Consider the following 27,002-nt stretch of genomic DNA (forward strand, 5'->3'; position numbering starts at 1 on the left):
AGGTGCTATCTCTTGCTTGCCCTCACGGCAGAGCCTGGTTTCTCCCGGATTCCGCTCTGGTGCTTTTTTCCCCTGGTCACTCAGTTACCTCACCACTCTACGGGTGGGGGTATGCCTCATGATCTGGGGCCCCCTTATCGGGCAGGATGTCACTGGATGGGGGATCACCAGCAGGAGCTCAGGCCCAGGCTCTCTGCTCAATCAGCCTCCAAATAGGGACCCTTATTCCCAGTCAGGGTAAGGGGGATACACTTCTAAAATAACCCCTGCCAACCCTCTTGGTAGTATGGCACAAGCAGACAGGCTTATCTCAGAGGCAGTCTGTAAAGAATTGATGCACACATACAGTAATAGAGTGAAAAAACTGGACACCACAATCGTTTGGTTTAGACAAAGATTACTTATTTTTCTAAACCAAAGACCATAACGACAAAAATACAACAATATAGTAATCAAAATATACTTCTTAGAAGGTAAAAACAGTTATGTCCATAGCAAACTATAGATGCAACACTTCCAACACAAATGCGTCAAAAATCGAACAAAAAACAGGGATGGGGATGCGTCTGTTTCTTACCCACAGGGAAGGTGACCATGTTGACTTGGCACCCCTTTGCGATGTGTAGGTGATCAGGGATGTATCTGTTTGATGCGGCGGCAATGGCGCTCCATTGGTCTCCAGCCACAGTCCCACAATGCATTGGTTCTTGCAGCCACACAGCAAGGCCTGTCTGAATCCGTGCGGTGATCTCAGGCTTTGGAGAAATCGCTGCATCGCGTGCACCGATCTACAGCCACAGGCAGGCACAGAGTCTGTTTCTTCAGCGCCATGATGGCAATTCATGGAAATACTTCCCAGACGGCGGCGATACATCTGAAACAAGTGAGGATGTGTCGCAAGTCTTGTAGTTGCGTCTCTTCCAGCTCCCAACAGCAGGAACAACCTCCAGAGGCCCAACTCAGAAACGGGCACCTCTTGGCAGGTCGGAACTCCCCCAAAGAGAGTTCAGGGGAGCTGGTGGTGAAGTCTGTCCGAGACTTCAGAACAGGAGGCAAGCTCTACTTCAAGCCATTGGAGATCTTCCTCAAGTAGGGGACACAGCAAAGTCCTTGGCAGAAACAGCCACTGCAGGCCAGCCTCAGACAGCACACAGCAAAGGGGCAGTACTTCTCCAGCTCTTCTTGGCAAAGATTACTCTTGAATTCCAGAAATGATCCAAAGTTCTGGGCCCCAATATTTATACAGCATTTTTCTCCTCTTGTAGCAGAGGCTCTGTGCTCAGTTAAAACCAGTTCTGTCCTCTGGCCCAGCGTCGCAGTAGGAGATGGAGACCGCATTGTGCAAGGCAGAACAGGCCAATTCAGGTGCAAGTAAATCTCCCTCCCTACTGTAAATGCAGCCCAGCCACGACTCACCCTGGAAAGGCAGGACACACCTAACCCCAAGTGGCTGTCTACAGTGAATGCTAATCCCCAGCCCCTGTCACTCCATAAACCAGCAGAGGCACACAGGATGGCTAAGCAAGAAAATATCCACTTGCTAAAAGTAGTATTTTCCAAACACAAAATGTAAAAATCATTCTTACTAAAAGCAGCATCTTTATATTCAGAGTTCAGGCTTACTAAACTTTACCTTCCTATCTTGTCCCAATGGGAACTTATATTTGTAAGATGTTATAAATACTCCCATTCTAGCCTATGGGACCGATAGCCTTTCAATAGTGAAAAACAAAATTCACTGTAGTTTACCATCACAACAGGTCATATGCACCATCACATGTCCTATCTGTCACATACACTGCCCGTGCCCACACGGGTACCTTGGGCCTACCTTAGGGGTAACCCACATTTAAGAAAAGGGAAGGTTAGGGCCTGGCAAGTGGGTGCACTTGCCAGGTCAACACAGCAGTAGTCTGCGTGCAGACACTGCAGTGGCAGGTCGGAGAACCCTTTGCAAGGCTCCTTGTGTGGGTACCCAATCGGTGCTGCAGGCCTACTAGCAGCATTTGACTTGGAGGCCCTGGGCACACCTAGTGTACTGTACTAGGGACCTAGTAAGTCAAATAAGCCAATCATGGAAACACCAATCCATATTATATAGGCATCTAAAAGTAGTTTGAGAAAAACCATTTGTGATTTGCTCTGGAGAAATAAGGAAAAAAGTTATGATGTTGGGATACTCTTATAATTCTAAATAGTCAACCACACCTGCTAGTTAAATTTGAAGGCAATACGGTGGTCAGAGAAAGGGTTATGAACTATTGACTTAGTGCTAGAAGTCTGTGTTCTAAACATGGTTACCATGACAAGCCAAAAGCGAGGGGGGGGGGGCGCACTAGGTGAAAAATAAAAAGTAGATTGTAAAGTTCAGAGGTATGGAAATATTGCTCATTGGGAAGTGTTTGGGCTGTAAGTTAGTAATTTTGACAAAGTGAAGTATAAATGCCATGCTTGAACAGCAGATTAAGAGGGTTTATGAGCTCCCGTATAGATTTGCAAATCCACCACGATGTTACAATGGGGGGGGGGGGGGGGGGGGGGGGGGGGCTTAAAAAAAAAATCTTGCAAAGGGTTAAAAACAGTGACCATTCAGAAGTGGTATAACAAGTAAAATATGAGAGGAAGGTTGTGATATGCCATCAGTATAGTATCACTGAAAGCAGAGTAGGAAGGGTTGCCATTAATGTTTCCTGCATATTGAGTGGTTACGATTCCTGTACCATTGATTTAGGATTTCTTTTCAGTAATAATCTGAAGTAAAACTGAGAAAAGAAGGAATAAATACACCTGAAGAGAAAATTGTTATGCTCTAATGAGTGTTTCGGAGTAGATGTGGTCATTTATTACAATATAATTTGAAAGTATAGGATTTCCACCCAGACACACAAAAACGTACATACTGACACAGGGGAACATCAATAAAATCATTGACAACCATTTATTCACCTATGCATCTAGTTACATTCCTGTACACTCACTAATATAGCCAGCAAGCAATCCATGCAGCGACTTACATATACAGTCCCATAGAGATACTAAGACTTTAGATATTTACTCAAACACTCACTCCTAGTCCCCCATTCACACAAGGAGACCTTTAAACATGCACTGGGCCTGGTAAAGCAGAGCCCGTGTGTAGTTTTACTGCAAGGTTGACTTGGCACTGGTAACTCCTTGCCAAGCTTTAAACTCCTCTTCTACTACATACAAGACAAACCTAAGGTAGTATGTAGGTAGGTCAAAGGGCAGGGTGCCATGTGCTTAGAAGGTAAGGCATGTACTTTCAAGTGTCTGAGACACACACACAGATCTATACACCCAGTTATACATCAAGTCTCCCACCCACACAAACTCACATACCCATTCACAAAAGGATATTGCCGCTCACTCAGAAGCACTTACACATTCAGTCACACACCCACACAACACTTCTGTATTAAGCAGTAACAGACCCAATTCCACACATGTACATACCCCTACATTCCCTAATAGAGCTAGTAAGTAATCCATACAACAAGTTACACACACATATGCAGACCCATAGACCTACCAAGACAGCCAGTGAGACACCGACATGGTAACCTGATCCAGTGACACCCAGAGCGGGACCAATACACTCCCGATATATACTCTAGTACTGACATTCCAAGTCACCGCATCCCCCCCCCCCCCCCACTAGAGAAGTAGCCCTTTAAACAGGTCTGTCTGCTACTGCATAGCAGGTGCGCGCAATTTTACTACCAGGTCGACTTGGCATTTAAAACCCCATGCCAAGTCTCAAACTCCTCTTTCTACATATAAATCACTAGCAAGGTAGGTCGTAGGTAGCCCATAGGGCCGGGTGCTATGTGCTTAAAAGGTAAGACATGTATTTTGACATTTCAATGAATTACATGTTCATTTGGAGAGCCATACGCCCAGTTGTATAGCCAGTCTCCCACCCATACTGCAACTGATACTGTTTACAAAAGCATAGAGCCACTCAAACCCAGTCAGACAGCAACGGAGGCACTTTCATATTGACTCACAACTAAACAGCACTTCTGTATCCACCAGTAACTAAGCTAGTTGCACACTTCAGATACTAACAGACTGTAAGCAACCCATACAGCTACTTACGCAATTTACAGATCCAGAGTTACTAAGAAAGCCAGTGACAGCAACAGTTACTTACAAATCCAGTGACACGTCCACAGAGGGACTGAGACACTCAGATATGTACTGCAGGACTGACACTCCTGGCAACCCAACCCTACCTGACAAAAAGCCCTTTAAACATGTCTCGGGCTAGAGTCTCGATGCTACTTATTTGTAGTGATGCTGGACATGGTATGTTATAGCTAGTTAATAACTTTTAAAAACCTTAGAAATTCAATGAAAAGAAAATATAAATGTTAGAGCCATTATAGTTTGGAAAAACCATTAAAACATTTTTAGAAATTCACTGAAAAAGATACCAGGACATTCTAGTTAGATTCAGATTTTACACACAAAACCCTACAAATGCAGCAGTTCTAGTTACCTGAGCCAACTATAACTTGTGCCCCTCAGTGCACTGCTTATGACCTCATATTACATCACTCTTGACCTGGTCAGTGATATCGCCGGTATCACTGATGTCATCTCAAAGGACATCACAGATGTTAGTCAACAGAAGACCTCACATCCCCATACAACCTCATTCACCCATACAACCACACACCCATACATCGTGTCACACCCACTTACTCACCCATACATCCAGTCACACAGATAGTCATACAGCCACTCATATGTTACAGATGGTATCACTCAATAGTACACAAAGTACACCCAATTTACTTTAGTAGCAATTCAGTATATAGGTTTAACACTCAAACTTTAAGACTCTCAATCACTGGATGACATCTCAAATGACAGTGATGTCACCAACTATGTAATGAGTGATGCAACATGTGAGGTCATAAGTAGTGCATTGTGGGGGCACAAGTTATACTCCGCTCAGGTAACCATAACTTCTAAATATCAATTTTTATTTGTTTCAAGTAAAATCTGAACCTTTGTTTTCTTCAGTGTATATATACACACACCAACACAACACCCTTTCAGGCATAGTGATGTATAAGAAAACAAAAGAAGCAGATAGCTCTGGGTAATGCCAACGTTTAGGTGGAGAGCAGCTCTTGTATAGAGCACCCTACAACACCAGCAGCACTCTAAATTTGCTTACCTCAAATGTCTGCTCCTCCAAAGCTTAAAAAAAACCTGGGGACTGCTACAACCCCAGTGACAGCTACCTCCTGGGGCACTTTAACCCCCCCATGATCCCGCCCCCACCCTCCATGGACCACCACCTCCATGGGGCGAATACTAATGAAAGACAGGGTGGGGGGCACTCTAGGACCGCCTGCACCCGCCCCCCCACCCCCCCCCATGTACCGTTGACCACCTCCCCAGGGCAGGCCCTACAAGGCAGCAAAAATGGTGCTGGCAACTGCCACACCCGAGGGCCGGCTCCTGCCCACCCCTGGGACATAGCTGGCATGGTGGCAGCTTTACTGCTCCCGCCATGCCACAGCAAATGCTCCACTTCCAGCAAGCAAGAGGATTAAAAATGCTCTGGCTTCCAGCAAGTCAGAGCAGAATTGCTTTCACACACAGGGAGCTGCCTTTCCAACAACTCCCCATGTGTGAAAGCAACATTACCTCCCGCAGGAGGCATGGTGCAGTCAGGGACTGCAAGGGCCATCATGCTCCTCCTGTGGTCCCAAACGAAAGTCACTGGATGGGACCACATCACCCAGAATGGAGGCCAGAGTATGGGGTCCCCAGTGCCGAAATCGGCCCAGGGAAGGAGGAACATGCAGCCCTCCCCCTCCCTTGACCTATACAATAGAAAAACAAAACAACCCTGGCAAGTCAGAGGCCCCACCCCCTTTCTCCACCACTCTGCAAATGCGCCTCCTGGCGCTCTACTGGTTGCGGGATGAAGACCCTTTGAATGAGGAGGGCCAAGAAGTCCGCCTGTTACCTTAAGTCCCACACAGTGAGACTGCAGAGTGGTGGATAAAGGGGGAAGGGCTTTCCACCAGCTCTCAAATGAATACTGGTATATAAAAATAAAAAATAAAAGTTACAGGGACATGGAGGACTACATTGAGCGAGTCCTATGTGACACCTTTGGTGTGGACTCCTCTGCGCATTTAACAGTGGAAAGGGCCCATCAGTCTCTCGGACCTCGCCCGCCTCCGGGCAGTGCTCCGCGCCCCATCATTGCCTGGATCCTTAACTACCGGGACACTGCCCTTACTCTAGCACGTGAAAGAAAGACACTGTCGTATGAAGGTATGAACTTCACCATGTACCCAGACTTCACTGTAGCTGTACAGGAAGAGCGCCGCAAATTTATCAATGTGAAACAACAACTCCGTAAGGCGCAGATTGACTTTGCCCTCCTATATCCTGCTCGCCTGAGGGTCATGCACCAAGGCAAACAGAAGATATTTGTGAATCCCCAACAAGTAGAGGAGTTCCTTAAAAGTATCAGACGTTCCTCGCCGGAACTCAGATGACCACTACTCATTGTCCCGCTCTCCGGAGCTGGCAGAAGAGTCGTAAGGAAGAAGGGGTGAAACACTGGTTGCTGGCTGGTGATTAGGACCTGCAGTGAACGGGTTTGACTCTTGACGGGCGACCCCCCCCCCCCCCCCCCCCTCGCCTACTTCAAGCAACAGAGGAGCATCTGATCGCATCTACAGGAGATTGGACTTTTGGTGTGCTAAGAGACATTGGCTTGGTACAGATCACACTCCTGAAGCAGGTACTGGACATACAATGGGTCACTGGATAATGGTACTGCTCCTACACGGCATAGGGCAGATCACCCTCCTGTTATTACTCCTGTTGGCTCCCCTACCGCTCCGGCGGATAGGTGGGCACGGTGGGAGTGGGGGAGGAGACTGACACCAGCGGTTCCCCCATTATGGGTGATCCCCACCTCAGGGTGCAGACTACTAGTCTCGTTTGCTTACACTAATTGACAATGTTGGAAATGCAGTGGCGGATTGCTGAGGTGGTGGATCTTTGTCACTTGGTTATCAGATAGTAGACCTTTTGGTTTTTGTTTACCGTAAAATGCAGATGACACATGGATACCGGATGTAAATGTGATTGCTTTTGTCTGGTGCTCAATAAAGATTTAACAAAAAAAAATGGGTGATCCCCACACCTTTCACATCGGTCTGGGTTGACCACATTGATCAATTGGGGAAATGTTGGGACTTTGGAGGGGATTTGCATTCCAGCACAATTGGGGTGCTGTTGAGGGGGGGGGGGGGGTGTTTCAGACAAGTTTTTTTATTCTTAACTTCACTGTATTCTGACAAACGGACACATGACATTCTAATGTTAATGGCACACAGTGCACAGGAAGCATGTCATCACTTCTTGTACATCTTAGATACACCTGACTGATCTAATCTCATCAGACCCTACAGATACTCACTTGGAATGTACGGGGGCTTGGGGACCCACACAAGCACAGATAACTGTTGGCATATCTAGATAGACACCATATACACATTACGCTACTTCAGAAAAGACATGCTCAGCCATTGCACTCCTCCACCTTTGCAACGAAATGGGCCCATCGGCTGTTCTCTTACTCATCTTATGCTAGAGGCACGGTTATTCTTATAAAAAAAAGCAGACACTGTTCATCCTAGCGGGTACGTTGACAGACCAGAATGGGAGATACACCATTGAATAGGGGCAGCTAGGTACAGATCTGGTTACACTGGTGAGCTGCTATGGCCAAAACGTAGACACTCTCGAATTCTTCACTGTATTAGGGGGGGGAAATACTTGACCTAGGTTCCACGCATATAATATGGTGTAAGGATTTCAATATAGCTCTCAACCCAGATGAACACAGATCAAACACTGCATCATTACAACAAATCCTACCATGCCCTCCGCGGTATTCAAATGGAGATGGGGTTATTAGACGCATGGCGACACTCACACAACTGAACGGAAGGGCACCCATTCAACGGCACAGGCCGCCTCATAGGCGCAATTAGATTGTTTGTCTAGAGGGATGGGCCCCCTACTGAAAGGACACCTAGCTAGAACATACTCTGATCACTCTCCGGTCAAGCTCACAATTGCCCCACTAGGATATAACAAACCGCTGCATGCATGGAGACTACAACCTCTGATGCTCCTAGACATGGTATTTCACAGTGAATTGGGCCATGAAATTCGAGATTTTTCTCAACAGAACAAGGGCTCCGTGGAGGATGTAGAAACAATATGGGAAGCCTTTAAGGTAACAGTGCAAGGGTTTTGTAACTCCAAAGGTTCGGGTGTGCTAAAGGACAAACAAGGCACAGACGGCTCGAAACGGACCTAAATAAAAAAAATAAAAACCAGGAGGCGCGGATTAGGTAGAGTGGGGATTAAGAAATCTGGCATGAGTTCAGGGTGAAACTTTCTGAATACACAGAAGCAGCAGATCGGGAAGTGAAATTGAGGGAAATACTGGGTGGCACGGAGATATGGAGAAAGATGCCAGGGAAGAGACTAGCGGACACCATAAGAAGTCCACGATTCTCCAATTGTGTATTAGAGACCACAGGGCCAAGGGAGAGACTGCACCGCGACTGACATCCTCGCTACTTTTACCACGCACTACGCGTCACTACTCAACGCAGGGATCATTTTGAATCAGACAGCTTCCTAGGTGATGTTGCTCTCAGCTGGCTGGGCAACTCGCAAAGGGAATTCCTCTGTGCTCCATTCAAACTCGATGAAGTATGGGAGGCCATCATGCAGCTGCAATCCGGGAAGGCCCCTGGCCTCGATGGCTTGCCTGCCGAATTTTAAAAAAAACTTATATTGACCTGATGGCTCCCATTCTCAAGGAACTCTATGAGGAATCGTTTGACGCCGATACACTTCCCCCTCTCCCCCCCCCCCCCCTCATCTATGAAAGAGGCGCTAACCACTTCATTACTAAAACCTGGTAAGTCGCCAATACATTGAGATTCCTACAGACCAGTGTCACCAATTAATTGTGACGCCAAAATACTGGCAAAGGTCATCGCTAACAGACTAACCTTGTTGATGGAAAAGCTGGTGCTCCCCGACCAGGCCGGTTTCGTCCCTGGCAGAGCAACCACACAATATTCGCACCCTCCTCTGTGCTGCAGAACGTGGCTCCGGAGCAGCCTCTGGTGGCAGCCTTCCTGGATGCCACCAAAGCATTTGACTGTCGAGGAGGGGGGGGGGGGCTATCTCTATGGGGTATTGCAGTGAATGGGGTTCCCCGCCTTATTCCGGTCCTGATACGGCTGCTATATCAGCTACCAACGGCAAGGGTATTAATCAATGGTTAACTATCTCACTATGTAAGGCATCCACAAGACAACCTAAACCCCATATTGAGGGAATTCATTGTGTTCGGTAAGCTCTCTGGGATACATATAAATTGGAGTAAATCTCAAATTTTAGCCTGGATCTCTGCGGCTTTGTGTTGTCCTCTGGACTTTACGCTGGAGTGGTACGACTCGGATCTGCGCTATCTGGGGGTGGTGATCACTAGAGATAGGGACGAGCTAATGCACCTCAATTGATGGCACTGCGATGCATCAGATTACTGAAAAGGTTACCCGATGGATCTCCTTACTGCTAACCCTCACAGGTCGAGCATCACTGATCAAAATGGTGGTTCTGTCCCAAATACTATACCTGTTTTTAAATATACCATCCAGGGTGATATTTTTTCCAAACACTCCAATCCGAAATGACGTGGCTGATATTGGGGGGAGGGGAAGGGGGAGGTCAAACAGCCTCGTCTGAAATGGAAAGTACTTACTCAACCGTATGCTCGGGGAGGGTTCGACGTACCAGATTGGGAACTTTATTATATGTGCGCAAGCTCACTATGCGTTTTACTGGATCCATCCCCCCAGGTATATGCTGCAAATCGCAGCTGAGCATTGGTTGGCGGACTCAATCCCACCAAATGGCATGCTGAATGAGTCACCGCACATGCGATGTTGAGCCTTCCACGATCACATGCAGTGGATGACTGGCGTCGCATCCTGGCGCTCCTTAAATGCTAGTTATACTCACCACTCCTCCCACTCTATCATCCACGCATGCCACTATCACAAGAAACAGGGGTTCCTCAAATTATGTGAACGTACCAACATCACCACATGGGGTGACTTCTACCAAAATGGGACATTTCGCACCTCAGTACAACCAACATCACTGGATATCTTTCTCCATGTCAGGTTACGTCAGAGCATGCGGGCTATCACACCGGAAATCACTCAGGAACCCCCAACATTTACCCCCTTGCACGTGTTGCTACGCGCTTCATCCTCCGGACATCTAGTCTCAGTACTATACAACAGCATACGCGCTCAGAAACTCCCCCAGTTCCTTTCGCATTAAATGGAGTCAGGAGTTGGGGTCTGGAATCACTGATTATCAATGGTTATACTGCTGTCTCCAAACCAAACCGATATCTGCTAGTTCTAGACTCCGCATCACACATCTTGCAACGTCTATTACACCCCGGTTAAAATGTTCAGATTCAATTTGAGAACCACAGACAGTTGGGATAGATGCAACAGCCTGGGCGCTCATTTCTTACACAGTTCCTGGGAGTGCCCTAGAGTTAGTGAATACTGGTACCAAATTTGATGCCCTGCGTCAAATTGCTCCCATTCCTTTAAAGTGCACACCATTGTTAGGCTATACTAAAGTCATTCCAAAGCCCCATCGTAAATTTCTCCCTTGCATTATTGCTGGCTAAGTGAAGGGTGGCCTGCTGCTGGGGTAGGGGGCGGGCGCCAAAGTTCAACGAGTGGCTAGATGATTTGGTATATTGCCAAGATCAATTAATTCTGTATGCTGAAACATTACCCAGGGCCTCGAAACCCATAAATATATGGAGCCCCCTGCAGAGCTACCTCCTCGCTAGAGTGGATGAATCCCTGCTTGACGAGTCGGTGACATTGGTCTGCTAAAGATATGTACAGGTCAGGCTTTTTTCACGCATGAGTCAATGATGCAGACTGAACACTGATGTGTACCATCACCATGCCGGGTTTTTTTGTTTCTCATTGTGATGTATATAGGGTCTCCTTATTCACAAGCGCCTGTGTTATGGTTGAAACAATGATGTCCCATATGCTAACCTGCCACTGGTCGGTTGTCTAATGTTCTTAAGTCCCACAGCCGCCTAGCAAGAGTTAGAGAGTACTGAATGTACATGCCCGGAGTATGGATCTCCTGTGTCAGGTACACGTAATGTACAATACGAACTCACTGTTTGTGCCACTGATGGCATCTCAACTTATATCTGCAGAATGTCAGTGATTCTTTTTATTGTCACTTTTATATTGACTGAAAAATAATATGAAACAGTTAAGAAAAAATAGGCTACAGGGACATTAGTTTGGCTCTGATTCCACTCTACTTGAGCCAGCTATAAAACATACACCCCTGCAATGCATGACTTATGACCTTGTATGTTACACTCATGACATGGTCCGTGACATCACTGATGATCTCACCCACAGAACCATACACCATGCAACCACTCTCGACCATTCACTAACCCATATACATACTCATGCACCCATTCATGCATAGAGCCTCACACACCCACTCGCACAGATACAGACACTGGACTCAGTCACCTAAACAGTCAGACAACCACCTAGTTCCACTCCACAGAGCTAAACACACACACACACACACCACCCTCATAGAGGCACATTCACAACCTCACCCATACACCCATTTAAACACCCATTCATGCACCCATACAGCCACTCATGCACCTGCTCACTCACCCATTTAACCACTCTTGCACTCATTCACCATTTGCAGCCACTTACTCGCTCACCCATGCAACAACCACTCACCCACCACTAACACAACCACTCCCCCATACACTCACAGCCATTAACTCACCCAGAAAGCCACACCCACTCACATAATCTAGGTTTTCAAATAGAGTCACTCATTCGTAGTACACAAAGTAAACCAATTTAACTTTTGTGATCCCTTTGACAGATACACACGTTAAACACTCAAACTTTTAGAAAACTCCGCTGGAGGAGGTCATGAGGTCATGGGAGAAAATAAGCAGTGCATTTAGGGGAGACACAAGTTAGTTAGCGCAGGTAACTGTTGATTCACTGGTTTTGTACGAGTGAAATGTAAACCCAACTAGAAAGTCTGACCTTTGGTTTTCCCAGTGTTAGAGCTATAGATCCACCAGTGACAGTAGTCACTGGGTCGTTCTAGCTAGGATTGGGTTACCATAGGAAACGCATTGTGTTGCTAACAACTTTTTCGCTGTTTGACAAATCTCCATGAAACTTTCCAAAAAAAGTGTTTTTTTGCCCAGGCACGGAGAGTTCCAGGGTGATCTGACAAGGATTTATTAACCGCGGCTAATCACCTGATAAGGTAGCTAGGCGCTTGCAGGTTCCAGAGGAGTATTCTAAAAGCCAGGTCTTGAGGGTCATGCGGAATTATGGAAGTGAGGTGATGGTCCAGAGGTGTGCGGGGAGGCTGTTTCAGGACTTCTGCGATGAGAGAAGGAGCCCCCTCCACTTCTGCTTCGATAGATGCGGGGAGTACGGGCAAATGAAAGGGAGGCAGAGCAGTCTTCGATGGTGGTTAGAATTTTAGGCAGTGGTTAATGAAGGCAGGTCCTTGGTTGTGTAGAGCCTTGTGTGCATGGGTCAGCAGCTTGAATTGGCATCTCTTCTGTACCCAAAGCCAGTGGAGTGGCTTCAGGTTTGGTGTGACGTGGGTTCATTGGGGGAAGGCTGAGAAGGAATCTGGCTGTGACGTTCTGTATGGTCTGAAGTCTCTGTGAGAGGTGTGCGCTGATTCCTAAGTAGAGGGTGTTGCCGTTGTCCAGTCTGCTTGTAAAGCAGGGCAGAGATAAATGTTTTCCCCATAGGAACTTTAGACAGCTACAGCCTAAATCACTGAACGCCTTTACACCAAACCAGGCAGAGATTTAGATCTAGATTGGAAAAGAGTGCTTTTGTGTTTTGGTGCACATTACTTCAGCAGTTTGAAAACTTATGCTAAAAGACGTTGTATATCTAGGGACTCAGAGGCTCCATGGATCCAGACAGATCTCAAACGGAGATCTTATAAACTGCCATTTTAAGACACTGTCCCAAGTAAAATAAATAAACCACATAGGGATCAGGGTAAGACTAGTGTGACCCTCTAGGCCTGGTTGCAGGGGGTGGGGGAGACAGGGAGGGATCGTGATTTTTTTTTCCAAGCCCCCCCCCCCCCCCCCACAGGTGGGCCTGGTCCCTGGGGGGTGGGAAGGCAAACATTTATATTTTCTAGCGTTGGGGGACAGGGGGGTATGCGGTAGTGATGCGGGTAGGAAAACCGATCTAAATATCACTCCCACCCTCAGGGAGCAGCATTATTAGTGGCTCCTGTAGGCAGGAGCAATGCTGGCTCCCGCTGATATGGGGAGCAGACTGGGGCCTTGGGGCTCCCCCATAGCCCGCAACAATAGTGTGGTGGGTGGGCACCCACCATTGGTTGGCCAGGCCCCAGTAGATTGGTTTCCCAGGACATAAATTGGCCATGGGGAGAGCGTATCCCCCCTCCCCCTTGCATATGTTGCCAGGCCTGGGGATTGGGTCCCTGGGACCAAAAGTGGCCCGGGAAGAGGGTGCCTAAAGCCACCCCCCCCCCCCCCATAAACGTTTCTAGACCAGGAGGATGGGGTCCCTGGGGCAAAATTGGCCATGAGGGGGGCTGCGTACTCGCTCTACTTTAATTTTAATTATTGGCCCTGGATGGGGTCCCTAGGGCCTAATAAGGCACAGAGAAGGGGCCACATGGCAGCCCCTTTAATAAAAAAAAAAAGCCCCTGGAGGAGGGGGTCACCAGGGCCTATGGAGGCTTGGGGGGTGGGGGAGGGGGAAGTATGTGGCCCACCTTCCCTTTAAAATAGATGCGCTAGGTAATGGGGTCCCCAGGGCTACAATAGGTTAGGGGAAGGGGGACACGCAGCCCGCCACATCGTTATAAAGGATAAGGCCCTGTGGCTAACCCCCAGCTGGACACAGCCGAAGGCCGTGAGGGATGAACTGCTTTTGGTGGGGTTGGCCACAGGGCGACACGGCAGGCTAGGCCTTATGGCCACCACCCAGTACTAACAGCCAAAGACAGTTTGCAGCGTAGGGTTGGCTGCATGTGGGGATTGTACTCCTGGCATGGCCTGGTTGCCAATCCCCTGCCATGCACGACCAAATGCCTTGCACAGCATTGGCTGCTTGCAGGGGGGGGGTTGGTCAGTGGGCGGGTTAGATTAATGCATGTTTATTACATAGTGTTGGTGTATTTTGCAGTGAACTAATTTCTTTTTAGCAAAGGTTAAAGTTAAGTCATAGTTGGATGAAATCTTCAGTAACTACGTTTTAAACTCTAAAAACCACTGAAATTCACCAGTTCGTTCTCAAGTTACTACAAGTCATGCCCTATGGTATTATTTGTGTTTGGGGAGTGTGGGGAGTGTTGGGGGGCAAAGCATTGATAGTTGGAAGTGGTCTGCACTGTACTATGTACTGGAGTATATTACTAGGAGAAGACCAATGATATGCTGGTCATTGCAGATGGCTATTGTGCTTGAATTATGCAATAAAAATTGTTTTTGCAAAAAAAAAAAAAAAAACAAATCATGCCCTATGGTAACTATAACTCAAGCCCTCACCATCCACTGCTAATTACCCCTGCATATTACATCACTTGTGATAATATCAATGTTCATGGCAGGGCGCAAATTATAGTTACATGAAATAACTATAGTGAGTTACAGTAGTTGATAGAGTTTAAAATGTTATGTTTAACATAACACCCCACTAGAACCCTCGGAATGAATATACACACACTATTTGCCATGCTTGGTAAAGGCATATGCGTGGTAAAGATTAGCATGGTAAAGGAACTGCGTGGTTAAAATAATTTGTAAAGGTTATCCATTTTCATAAACTGGTGCCTTACGCAGAGCTAATATTATTGAAATTCTACTGAGGATTTCCTAGTGGGTCATGATTGTTAATCATCATACTTTGTATACTGGTCTAGAAGGGCAAGCTCCAACTTTGTAAGTAGAAGAGAAATTTCCTTTATAGCTTTAGAATGACAATTTTATCTCCCAATTAATTTCCGATACACCTTTATCTTTTGGGGAGAAAGATCTCTTGAAATAATGTCCCAACACCCGACCCTATAGTTGGTTTAGCAGAGTGCTCTACAGAAACCTTGCAGTACCCAAGATGGAATTGTTTGGTCTGAAAAGGTGGTCTAGGCAGTACCAGCCAGATTAATATTGGTGCCGACAAGGATAATCACTTAACTGATTGCAAAGCATCTGACCAGTCATCCACCAAGTACACACTGTTTAGACTAAATCCTAGAGTTAATCCTAAAGAAAGAAATTTGAGCAATATTTACCATGCCAAGCTTTCAACTGCAAAACTTGAACCTTTGAAACTCAGGAAGAACAAGTCCAGATCTGGAAAACCCCATTGTGTCAGGTTTTAACAAACAGGAATTCAAGATGGTTTTCCTGTTCAGTGAATGCCATCCTGGTAGACTAACAACCGATTAAGCAAATTGAGATCACAGAACTGGAGGATTTGCTTGGGAGATCATGTTAGCATTTATCTTGCCTTTCTGGAGCTCATCATGAAATCATTTTCTCTGATCTTTCACCTTAGTCTCCAAGCACCACAGATGCCGGCTAAAGAACCAAATTGCTTTTAAGCTACTTCCAACTGATGCTCCTACCTGGGAGGAAGGGAAAAGGGGGTGGTCTGGTTTAGGTTTGCGGAAACAGTTTGGTTGCTAGGGTGTGGATTTGAAGAAAAAAATCTGGCACAGTAATTGCTTGAAAGCTAATTTAGTAGTTTAGACTAAGCAGGAAATTCAGGTTAGTGCTGCATGTATCCCAAATGCTCCCAAAATTTAACAGATGGATGTATATTTATAAACCCGATTCAGCCACAGACCATTCAATTATTCCTGTGACTATAGTAAAAAAAAAAAAAAAAGCTGATTTTTGGGTCTGGAAGTCACAAGATCGAAACACGGCTGAATCTGCAGCTAAACATACAAGAAGAATTTGGTATTGTTATTTTAGTGATTCTAGGCTCCTCACAGGTAAATTGTGGGGGGTCATTCTGATTGAGTATGAGTGTTGTAACAGTATTAAATTGTAAAGAAAAGTATTCTATAAACAGGGGCAAGCTGCTCTAATACAGGAGGAGGGTCACCCCACAAAATCAGTCAGTAAAAAAAATAAAAAATAAAAAATTTATTCCGCTGACTGAGCCAGGGAGACTTGGGCAGGGCCATGGCAGGAAGGAGGAGTGCTATGTGCATGTCGGTTCAGCCGGCTGTTTTAGGCCTGCCAAAAAAGACATGCGCACTTAGGCAACGTCCGAGTGGCAAACCAAGCCACTCAGACCAATCCTGGTGCTTGTCTCACGCTATTGAGAGCAGCGGCGGGATTGGGTGGGGAGCCTTTGCTGGTTTCCCAGGGACTGCTGGGACAGTATCAGGAGCAGGAAAGAGGAGCACCGAGACGGCCAGCAGAGTGAGGAGAGGTACGTTTTTTTTTGTTTTGTTTTTTTAATTATTAGTTCCAGAATCTTCTGCCCCTAGCCCACTTGTGTTTTATGGTGGCCTCCACTGTCTAGAAAAAAATATAAAAATGGCAAAACCTATATAGTGCAAAGCACTTTAGTCTATTTTCCAAAGCATTTCAAAATCAACCTGGTCAAGGAAGCGGAGTTAGTGCTCTATAATAGACTCCTCCCTCCCGAAAATATACTGCAAAAGTCAGGTAACAGGAAGTGAAAAAAAATTTAAAGCCTTTAAACTAAAACCTTCATCAGTATGGTCAGTGCACAAGCAGACACTAAGGAGAAGGAAAACCAGCATTTACAATGCAATAGGTCTCGCAACTGAGTTTTAGAGTTATTGTAAATGCCAATGCCTTTTGAAAAATTAACAGGTATTGTAATTTATAATGGTAATTTTCCACCAGTACCATAACTACCACCATTATTGTTACTATCACCACAGAGTAGTAATAATTGTAGTGGTATTGGTAGTGGATTTTATTTCATTACTTATGCTACTGCTGTAATATTTTTTAACAAAACAAATACAAACACTAACCAACATAATCATTTGCAACGCCAATCGCTCAAACGTTTAGTAATGCCAGCCCTATTGCATTGCAAATGCTTGTTTTAGGTTGCAGGCATGAGGTGCATCATCTACTTCCCAAAATACAATCCTAGATTTTTTAGACACTCGTAACAGACTATGGTAGGAGGCAGTTCAGCCAGTGTAAGGCTAATAGCTCACACAACTTTGCATTTTGATACCTGAAGTTTTAAATTACAATAAATGTAGACCTCAGGCAGGAGACGAGTTACCAGTAACTGTGGAAAGAGCAAATCACTTCAGAAACTGGTGCTTTATTTCACCTTTTCCATGTGTGAAGGGTATGCAATTGTTTCATTGCGTTCGAATGGGCACAATGGGGCTTATTTACAAGTCCTTTGCACCGCCAGTGCTTCACTGTGTGGGAAAAAGTAACGCAGCAGCAGAGCAAGGGGCTTGTAAATAAGCCCCAATGTCGTTGGCAGAATGCTTTAAAGATGCCAGTCGATTGCCGCTCACTATGCGCACACATCCCAGAGAAAATCCTACTCTTACGCAGTGTTGCCACCTTTTGGTGTCCAGTGAAGCTTGAATACTTCCAACTGAAAAACGGTATGAAACCAGGAGCAGCTGAATCCGCGAGACACCTGGACCTACAGCCAGAAACATCTGGTATTAGCAAGTAATTTAATACATCATTAAAAAAAATCCCCCTGGGTCATAATGTCCTGTGGCAGTGGAAATCCGTCAGTCAGGGCAAATATGTTGTTGGCAAACAGTTTAATGCCAAGGTGTATAAATAACCCTCAGAGCCTCATCAGCATGTAGCCGAGAAGTAGCACAATCAAGACATAGTTGGAAAAAGTGATTTAAACATCCAGACCGCACCACAATGCTGCACATATTCAACTAAATTCATGCTAACTGCCAGTGATACAGCATCCAAGTTTATGAAAGGTTAAGAAAATAAAAACATCCTAGTGTGAATGTATATACGGCATCTAGTACATAATTACAACCAGGGTTCTCTGGCTCTAGAGCACCTCTTCCTGCTGACCTGGTTCTCGGTCTCTGAAGCAGCTCTGCCTGCTGACCTGGTTCTCTGGCTCTGAAGCAGCTCTGCTGACCTGGTTGTGACAGATATAGGGTAGATTCTGAAGAAAAGTCACCCAGGAGTAAATTTACGACATTTTGGAATTAGCAGAGGATTGTAGGAGTACTGCTGGGAAACCATGATGACAACCACACTTTCGTGAGGTCAGATGTGGCATTCTTTGCAAATCTCAATGTTATCACAGGCGTATATGGGTATTTTTGGAAACAAATATAGGTAACCTACATTTACGCATGCACAAATCCCTATCAATTACAGAAACCCATTCCCCTGCATGGCAAACAATTTTGGCCGAGTCTGTTCTCAGTTTCCACCCTTCTTAAAGACGTACTCCTGCCCAGACAATATTACGTTTTGGATCGTGTCACAGGAGAGAACGGATTGCGAGAACACCCACAAACACGCAAGCTTGGCAGGGAGAAGCTTCCAGTCCCAGAGCATTCCGCGCTGGCACAGCAAGCAGGAGACAGGGAGGGACTGGCGATGTGCACACGTTCACATCTCCTGTCCGTATGAGTGCACATCCCCCGTCCCCCTTCGGCCAAGAAACAGACAATAGATCTCGGCATGGCGAGCAGCGCATGCGCTGCGTTGCTAGGCGAGACCTAAAAAAAGGGGGGGCTTTAAATATATTTTTTTAAATACAAAAATAAAAAAAAATAAAAAACACTAAACTCCATTTTTGGCACTGTACATATTTCGTGCTTCACTCGATTGTATTCATAGACCAATACAAGACATCTGGTTTGACTGAAAGGGTTTCATTTGCGATCACTCACTGATTAGAGGAATACATTTTTTCACAAAACATGCCTCTTCAGGGCATATATAGCTGTTAATTACTATACAAATACTCTACATGCCATAGTACAATACCACTACTACACGTATGGTACATTAGAACTAGACAACGGCAGTTCCTAAAAGCTAAAGAAATGTATACTCCAAACCAACCATGCCAAGAGGCTGTTGCAGTACAAATTATCTTAAAGATGAGTTGTGCAATTTCACATGAATTCATTAACAGAAATTAACCAAGCACACTACTGAGTAATGCACTAGTTCTGCACCATGTTCACAAGCAGAGTAAGGCAAAGCTTTATTGCCCCCAAGGTCTTCAAAATCACACACCAGTAGTCCCAAACTGAAAGAGAGATACTCATTGAAAATAGCATACATAAATACATTGCCTAATGTAGCTTTAAATGAAACAATTTCTGATAAGGATGATAGTGCATACAAGAAAGGCAAGTGCTAGCACTTTTGGAACACCGGCCAGAGTTCAATTTTCTAGTTTCCAACAGTGACATATCAAAGGGAAAAGCACACAGACGCATCCAAAAGCCTCATGTTTTTCTAAAATTTGATAAGTCTTTAGGAGTGATCCACTAGCCTGTGGCAAATCTGTAAAAACAAAAGTTAACATTAATCTAACTTTCACATTATGCATCAATACAGAATTCCCTTTAATAAATGCCTAGAACTTAACTTGTGTCACCCAAGCCTAGTCAAGAGACTGGTAATATGCACTGTTTTCCAGCTGGCCATTCGACTCTTACACCATCATCATTTTGGGTGATCTCCATGACCATCCTGGGTCTACAAATTGTCAGTTGACCACCGTTACAAATACTTCACTATGTCCCAGCACTCAATTGTGCTTGTAATTGACAAAGTTGTATATTCAGTTCCCTTGTGAAACTCCACCTTTTACAGTTGCTCGACCCAAGATTCTTTCCCTCAAACACTCAGACCTCAAATTTATCGAAATGCCTTCATTAGCCATGTGACAACATTGACCCTTTAAAACTCCTTTTCCTGCCTTCTCAAGTTAAACCTTCTCTCCAGTGGGGTGGGCATGGAGTGAAACTTTTGTTCCGGCCACTTCAAGACCACGTTTTTCAGAAACATACAGCACCAGCCATAACCGGAGCATGAGCTTTTGCATCAAGCAAAACCATGTGAAACACTTTAGGAAGATTTCAAACCTTAGAAAACTGGTTTTCAAACTCACCACCTTTGAGACTGGTAAGACTTGCAGAGCCGTCGGACTGGGAACTACTAGCACCTTCGCCGTCTGAACCAGACTTGGCCCGTTTATCTTTTAAAAGAAAGTGTTAAAATCATTGTGATTGTTATACCTACTCTGAAAAGGAAGGTGGATATTAGGATTAACAATCCTTACATTTTAACAGATTAGGTATGTAAAAACTTGACAAATCGAATAATGACAAAAGTATACATATAAAATACATAAACAATCATTGACATCCCTCCTCTACAAATAAAAAGAAAATGGAGGAAAAAAAATGAAAATCTGATAAAATTGCAGCATTAAAACAAGCTAAAAACGTTTTAAAGAAAGGAATAAAACGCAATTATTTAAATTATCTAGGGCAGATCATAACAATGTAAAGGGCGTCCAAGAGAAACATCACAGGAACAAACCGGAAGGTCTGAAATTTTACGCCAAGACCAGGAATAGTAACATCTCCCATAGTAGTGGTATAAATATTGAACAAAGGTGATCAACTCTGGACTGGCCTAGTAATGAGATTGCAGAAATTTCGAAGCGAGCTGGTGTCGCCAACAGGAAGCCTGTAATATTCAAACGGATGCAAGACCCAAGTTAGATTGAAAACTAACCATGATGTCTAACAGCAGCGGAGGCTATAAAGGAGCACAGAAAACCACAGTTCAGAGCAGTGCAATTTGTCTATCCTTATATGCCTTTCAGACTCCTATTAAGTGTACAGGTTACAAAGACTATCGCCTTTAGACAAATATTTTACACAAAACCAAGACAAATCAGTCTATTACAAAAATGAAAATGATACACCAAAATTGCTGCGGGCACGGACCTGAAAATACATTCAGGTGATACTAGACAACACAGTATGAAACAAAAACAAAAAACCCTCACTAGCTCACTAATCCAAAGACAGCTTCATAGCACATAGGTTCTGTACAAAAAAAAACCCCACAAACTTTGAATAAAAAGCATCTGAAGCCAATGAAAATGGTTTCACTGATGCCTTCTGGTGATGGGCAGGGGATAAGAGCGGGACGAGAGAACCTGCTGCCACTCAACTCACTTAAAGTACATTTGGCAGGAGACTGCGGCAGTGGGCGAAGGAGTGCAAACACAATTTCCGCCGCTTACCACACCTTCACAATGGAGTGGCCCAACCAGAATTCTAGCATTTGTATATATTGAATAAAGAGCCAAAGGTAAGGGGTCGTTTTTGGTTATCATACACCTTGGCCTAGTATTGAAAGTGGTGTTATTTCGCCACATTTCACAAGAGCATTTGCATCACTTTCATGACAAATAGTGCACTGAAGTACCTGTGGCACAGTTGACGGAGAAGAACACAAGGAGCATTGATCAGTGCTTTCACTTCCACTACTTTAATGGGCCAGTCCCTGTGTTCACACTTGATCAATGGCGTGGATTATAGTTTCCTGATGGGACAAAGGACTATATACAGCACTAAAGGAAAGTTTAGGGGTTTTGTGAAGCCTTTTGTTCTCTCATAATTACGTAGCTTTGATGACTTTTTTTCTAAGAGTTTGACTCTGTGGGAGCTAGAATTCTCAGTGCGGAAAACTGAATTCAACATTTGGAATCCGTCAAGACATGACTAGTGCCCAAGTAACCCTTCTAGAGACATACAGCACTTTAATTAAATTATGATGACTTAGAAAATTGCGCAAACACTGAGAATATAAGGGCGAGAGGGCTGAAAAAGGAACCAGAAGGACCAGATTTAGAAGGTAAACAACGTTTACCACAAAACTTTTTGCCCGCAGAAAATAACGCGGTCGTTACGATTCCGCATACCACTACTCCGCAAGTCGGCACAGACTTGAGTTGTAATAGTAAATACTATTCCAACATCCAGAGCCCCCCCCCCCCCCCCCTCCGCAAGTCGTTACGACTTGTGGAGTAATGGTATGCGGAATCACAGCGCAGTCGTAGTATGACTGCGTTGATTCCCTGCGGACAAAAAGACAAAAAGAGTGCGGGATAATGACATTCGATTTAGAAACCATTATGAAATGCTGCTTTTGCAATGGCAGACAATGACACATCCTGATCATTCAACGGGATGCACATAATAGGCCTAAAGATTGGAGTAGGAAGGGAAACCAGAGACGTTCTAGCAAAATTACACAGCTCTCAGGTCAAGGTGTAGGGCATAAGAGAAGCACAATGGAAAGAATCTTCAAGGCTGAATGCCCTCAACCAAGATGATGCTAGATTGGAATCTCACAAAGACCCTATAACGGCCTACAATGGTAAGAGGGAAAATATTCTGGTTATTGCTGGGTTACTAAGAATGTATACAAAAAAAGTGATTGATGGAATGCTTGAATTAATCAGTCACTGGTAATTACTCAGGCCGCATCCCAGTCAGTCATTATTTTGCACACCATGCCATCCGTTCTGAATCTGAAACTGGTTATTAGTCCAATCGGGGTTAGGAGTTCCACGGGTACCTTTCAATGGCTGATTTCACTCTGCCATCTGAGAATTATCATGAATATGTTACTAAATGATTAAAGGGGTTATCAGTGAACATTAAGGGCCTATAAACTTCAAACAAAAACGAACAAAGATCTGGCCTTTTGTTTTGGAGGAGAGATGAGGCATTGTTAAGATTTTCCTCCAATACATCAATATTTGACCCCCATCAGATCTTAAGCTCCATAAACTGTCATTAGGTTTTTCTAATTAGAGTAACAAAACCAAATGTCACTCACCTTCTCTTGAAACTTGCCAGAACTCAAAAGCTACTTTGAAAGCTTGAGCTACAGTTAATGTAACTGCCTGAGCCTGAAACAAAGAATGTTCTTTACTTTCACATATTTATTCTTTGTTGGCAATGCAATTCATACTAACAATTATAATAACATTATTTTACCATTTTGTTTTAGATGAAAATAAATCTATGCATTGGCATAATTGCAGTTATTCCTTTCTGAAAGAAAACAGTTTCTTCAGGCATCCAACTTCATGCAGAGAAATGGAGAATTAATTCTCTTATATTGAGTGATAATTACAAATCTTGAAATTAAAAAAGAAAGAAATTAGATGACCATTAGTAGGAGTGCGAACCAGCTTGAGACCTAGGTTGCTCATGTAAAGACATTCAACTAGAACGCATAGTGAGACTTTGTAGTGTTAACCTGTAAACAGACATTTGCTCAATTGTTCCTTCACACAAAGGATTTTAAAAAATTTAAAGATTAGAGGGCCTGGACATCAGTAAAATACAGTCAAGTGTGTAACCCAATAGTCCCTTTTTCATATAAAAAGTGGATTTACACCCTTTAAAGAAACCTTGCTTATTTACAGGAGTAATATTTAATACCAAACATGAACCTCTGAAACTAATAACCCCCAAATTAAACTAGAACTGTTGAGCCTTATTCACAAAGTTAAATACACACGTGGGAACTAACTTAATATAATGGACTTGCAGACCAATATTAGAGTTGCAGCTTAGAATGAGTTTAAAACTGCTGCAGAAATGTTTTCACAAAGAAAATAACACGTAGTAAAATGTGCCCGCTTTATAAGGTGAAGGAATCCTGAAAATTACTAATGACAATCTGCCTTGGGTTTCAAACGTGACATGCAGGGAATTGGTGCGGAAAACAAGGCTTAAGCTAGTCAAAAGCCTTTAACCATGCACAAAATACAAGTTATAATTTGACTAGTTTAGATTCCTCTTAATAGAATGTGCGTTTTTAATTTACAATAATTATTAAAAGTGTGCTGCAATAATGTACAGTTTGTGTTATAATAAAATTACATTTAAAGGTGCAGAAAACAGACACCGCTAACTACAATTAATGCATTGTAGAAATGCAGCTTGTGCGAAGAACTGGACCTTCCAGACAACAGTAGAATGTCTTGTTTGCCTTACATAACATTTTACCTGCAGGAAATCCGATGTTACATGCTGACATGTTCCACTTAAACAGAGCCCTATTCATAACTGCCTTAAAGCTGCATTCATTTGCCACAGGGAATAGAAAACACATTTCAAAATGCCTTGTGTTTCTAATTATTTCCTGCTTAAATAAGTTACTTTACAGCTTATAGACAATGTTTAATTTAAACAGTTGGTTTATCAGAAGGTTCGGAAACGAAGTAATTTTAATATGAAGTATTAGAACTGTGCCATGAATGCCAACAAAGCCATCCGCAACGCTGGACCCGCAGACCTCAACCGCCTCTCCTACACTCCCACCAGACATCGTCGCTCTGCCCAATTGGCCCTGGCCACCATCCCACGGATCCTCAAAACCACAGCTGGAGGAACATCCTTCTCCTACCTTGCTGCAAAGACCTGGAACTCCCTGCCTCTGCTCATCGGGCCATCACCATCGCAGCCACAATTAAGGAAGGACCTCAAGACCCGGCTCTTCAACTGAAACGCAGACCTCACACCCCCACACACACACTTCGTGCCTTGAGACCCTCAGGAGGTGAGTAGCCGCGCTTTACAAGATTACAGTTTGATATATTGGTAGTTAACAAACATACTGCAGACAAATAAAAGCGTGTTACGGTAAAGGGTTTGTTTGATCTGTTCTGGGTAATTCTAATGTGGTATGGCAGAGCCAGAGGCTGCTGCCCCGAATGCCCTTAATTAAGAAAGGACCAATAGTTTTCAGGGTAGCCTGCCCATCAAAGTCAATGCCATGGAAGCGAACTAACAAGCTTCCCTCACAACCTCAGTCTGGAGGGTCCAGAAGCGGTTTTGAAATGAACTACCACATCTGGGGCCGTATTACACATGATTGTTTGCGCCTGGTGCACCTTTCAAAAAGTGTGCTGGCACCTGCCTACAAAGGGATGCCTGGGGGTCCATGAGGGCTGCTCTGACAGTATGCCACCTTTTAAATGGCGCACAGTCAGTGCGCCTCTATGTGGTGCGGGAACAGAGTTAAAGGAATTCCCTCATTTGCATAGGGTACACATATGCAAATGAGGGAACACCTTCTGAAGACAGCACTGGCGCTTTAAGGGCACCAGTGCTATCGGTATTATAGAAGGGAAAGCAAAAGAGTTTGTGGCCCCTTCAATAAAGTGCCCCGGAGTGGCGTGCAAAGCAGGCGAAAAAAGCCTGTTGCGCCTTCTCTAACACGGCCCCAGCTGTTTCACGAGGAGTCAGACTTCAGCTTCTAACATTCATCGCCTTTTCAGATCATGGAAGACCAGAGGATACACCCAAGCCCACTTGGGAAAAAACGTGCACCAAGCAAAACAAAGTGCTGCCACTTGACTAGTAAACATGCTGACAAAAAAAAAATGTTTTCACATTGCTTAGGCCAAGTTTCAAAGTTGAAAACAGCTCAAACTTCCGATCAGATGTGGCTGGTCACCCATTTTCTCATCTTATTGGAAGCATCAATAAGACAGAACCTTAGAGAGTTTCGCTCCTCCCTGCCACGATGCCAAATATCTAACTAAACAAGGGTGTGTAAAATTGTTTTGTTGGATCACTAGGACCGCTCTTTAGATTATTTCCGGGTACCCCCAATTTTTTTAAAAAGTACCCAAATTCACACCAGAAAGCTAAACAGTACAAATTAGGTATAACAAATAGTCAGCACAAACTAAATAGGAATACAAAACCCCTTGATATACTGCATATAAAAATAAAAGTGCAATTGAACTCAGAAAAATATATAAAAACAGTATACCAACCACTTTCCGTTTCGTACAGAGAAATGCATGGCATTCCAAATTTTCGTTCTGCTGACTTTGTGCGATGTATGCGAACACCTTGTCGTGATATTTATCTGCTGTGCAATATGATATCCTGAAAGTTAAAACATTTTTACAAAAATTAACTGTTGCATTAGCCTTCTGGTGTTTAAAATCGTTTTTTCTATCACAATGTTATGTAAGCAAATACTATCTCGACATGAACGGATTGAAAATAAAGTAATTGGGGTAATAAACGTAGTTATTCTCAATTAACAGTCCCACTGGGCAGAATGTAATTAGCCTAGCAGAAACAAAAGTATCGTGCAAATGTACCCTGTGCACATCTCCCTTCGTACACGGATCCTCAGTCTGCCCCGCCAAGCATCACGCATGGTGGGTTAAACGAGTTTTAAGTAAATTCCCATATCATTACATGGTTAAAGATATCACGCAAATAAACTTCCTATAGCGGACTGCATGATAAAGGGTGTCTGTTGCAAAAGTGCGTGCCTAGAATTCCATTACAGGACCGGAGGCTTCAGATTATGCTTCTTTCATTTGCTGCAAACAAACAGAAGCCAATGAGAATGATAACAACACAACACAACATTCCCAGAATGCTTAGTGCAGGAAAAATAATAACCATAGAGACTAGCTCTATAGAACAGTCCTCAAACCGGAACACCTCTTTCTTTGCTGCTCTTTGCTGAGATAAGTGCTCGATTTGCATCTTGCGTTTTATCTTGCTTTGTCTGTATGATTTATGTTTATTTGCAGCCTGTATTATTTGACCCTTGATTATTGCCGCTGGCTTGCCTCTGCGCGCTGGGGTGGATTGCTCGCTCCGTGCTGTGCTCACGCGCCTATGCAGCCGTTCGGAAGGTGGAGGTTCCGATTCTAAACACGCCTCACTTTCCGATCGCTGCTCCC

At 44.3% G+C, this 27,002-nt stretch overlaps 1 protein-coding gene across 2 annotated transcripts in view; it reads right to left on the bottom strand.

Moving 5' to 3' along the window:
* The window catches only part of LDLRAP1 (low density lipoprotein receptor adaptor protein 1), a 224,299-nt gene that overhangs the window by 73,480 nt on the left and 123,817 nt on the right, over nucleotides 1-27,002 (bottom strand). For both annotated transcript variants that reach the window (XM_085647811.1, XM_085647810.1), the window contains exons 4-6: nucleotides 26,070-26,184; nucleotides 23,111-23,183; nucleotides 20,358-20,444 (exon numbers count right to left, since the gene is read on the bottom strand). In XM_085647811.1, coding sequence (XP_085503937.1) covers nucleotides 20,358-20,444; nucleotides 23,111-23,183; nucleotides 26,070-26,184 — 275 coding nt within the window. The remainder of the gene's footprint in view (nucleotides 1-20,357; nucleotides 20,445-23,110; nucleotides 23,184-26,069; nucleotides 26,185-27,002) is intronic.

This window comes from Triturus cristatus, chromosome 3_2 (assembly GCF_964204655.1).
Source record: "Triturus cristatus chromosome 3_2, aTriCri1.1, whole genome shotgun sequence".
Classification (NCBI taxonomy): Eukaryota; Metazoa; Chordata; class Amphibia; order Caudata; family Salamandridae; genus Triturus; species Triturus cristatus.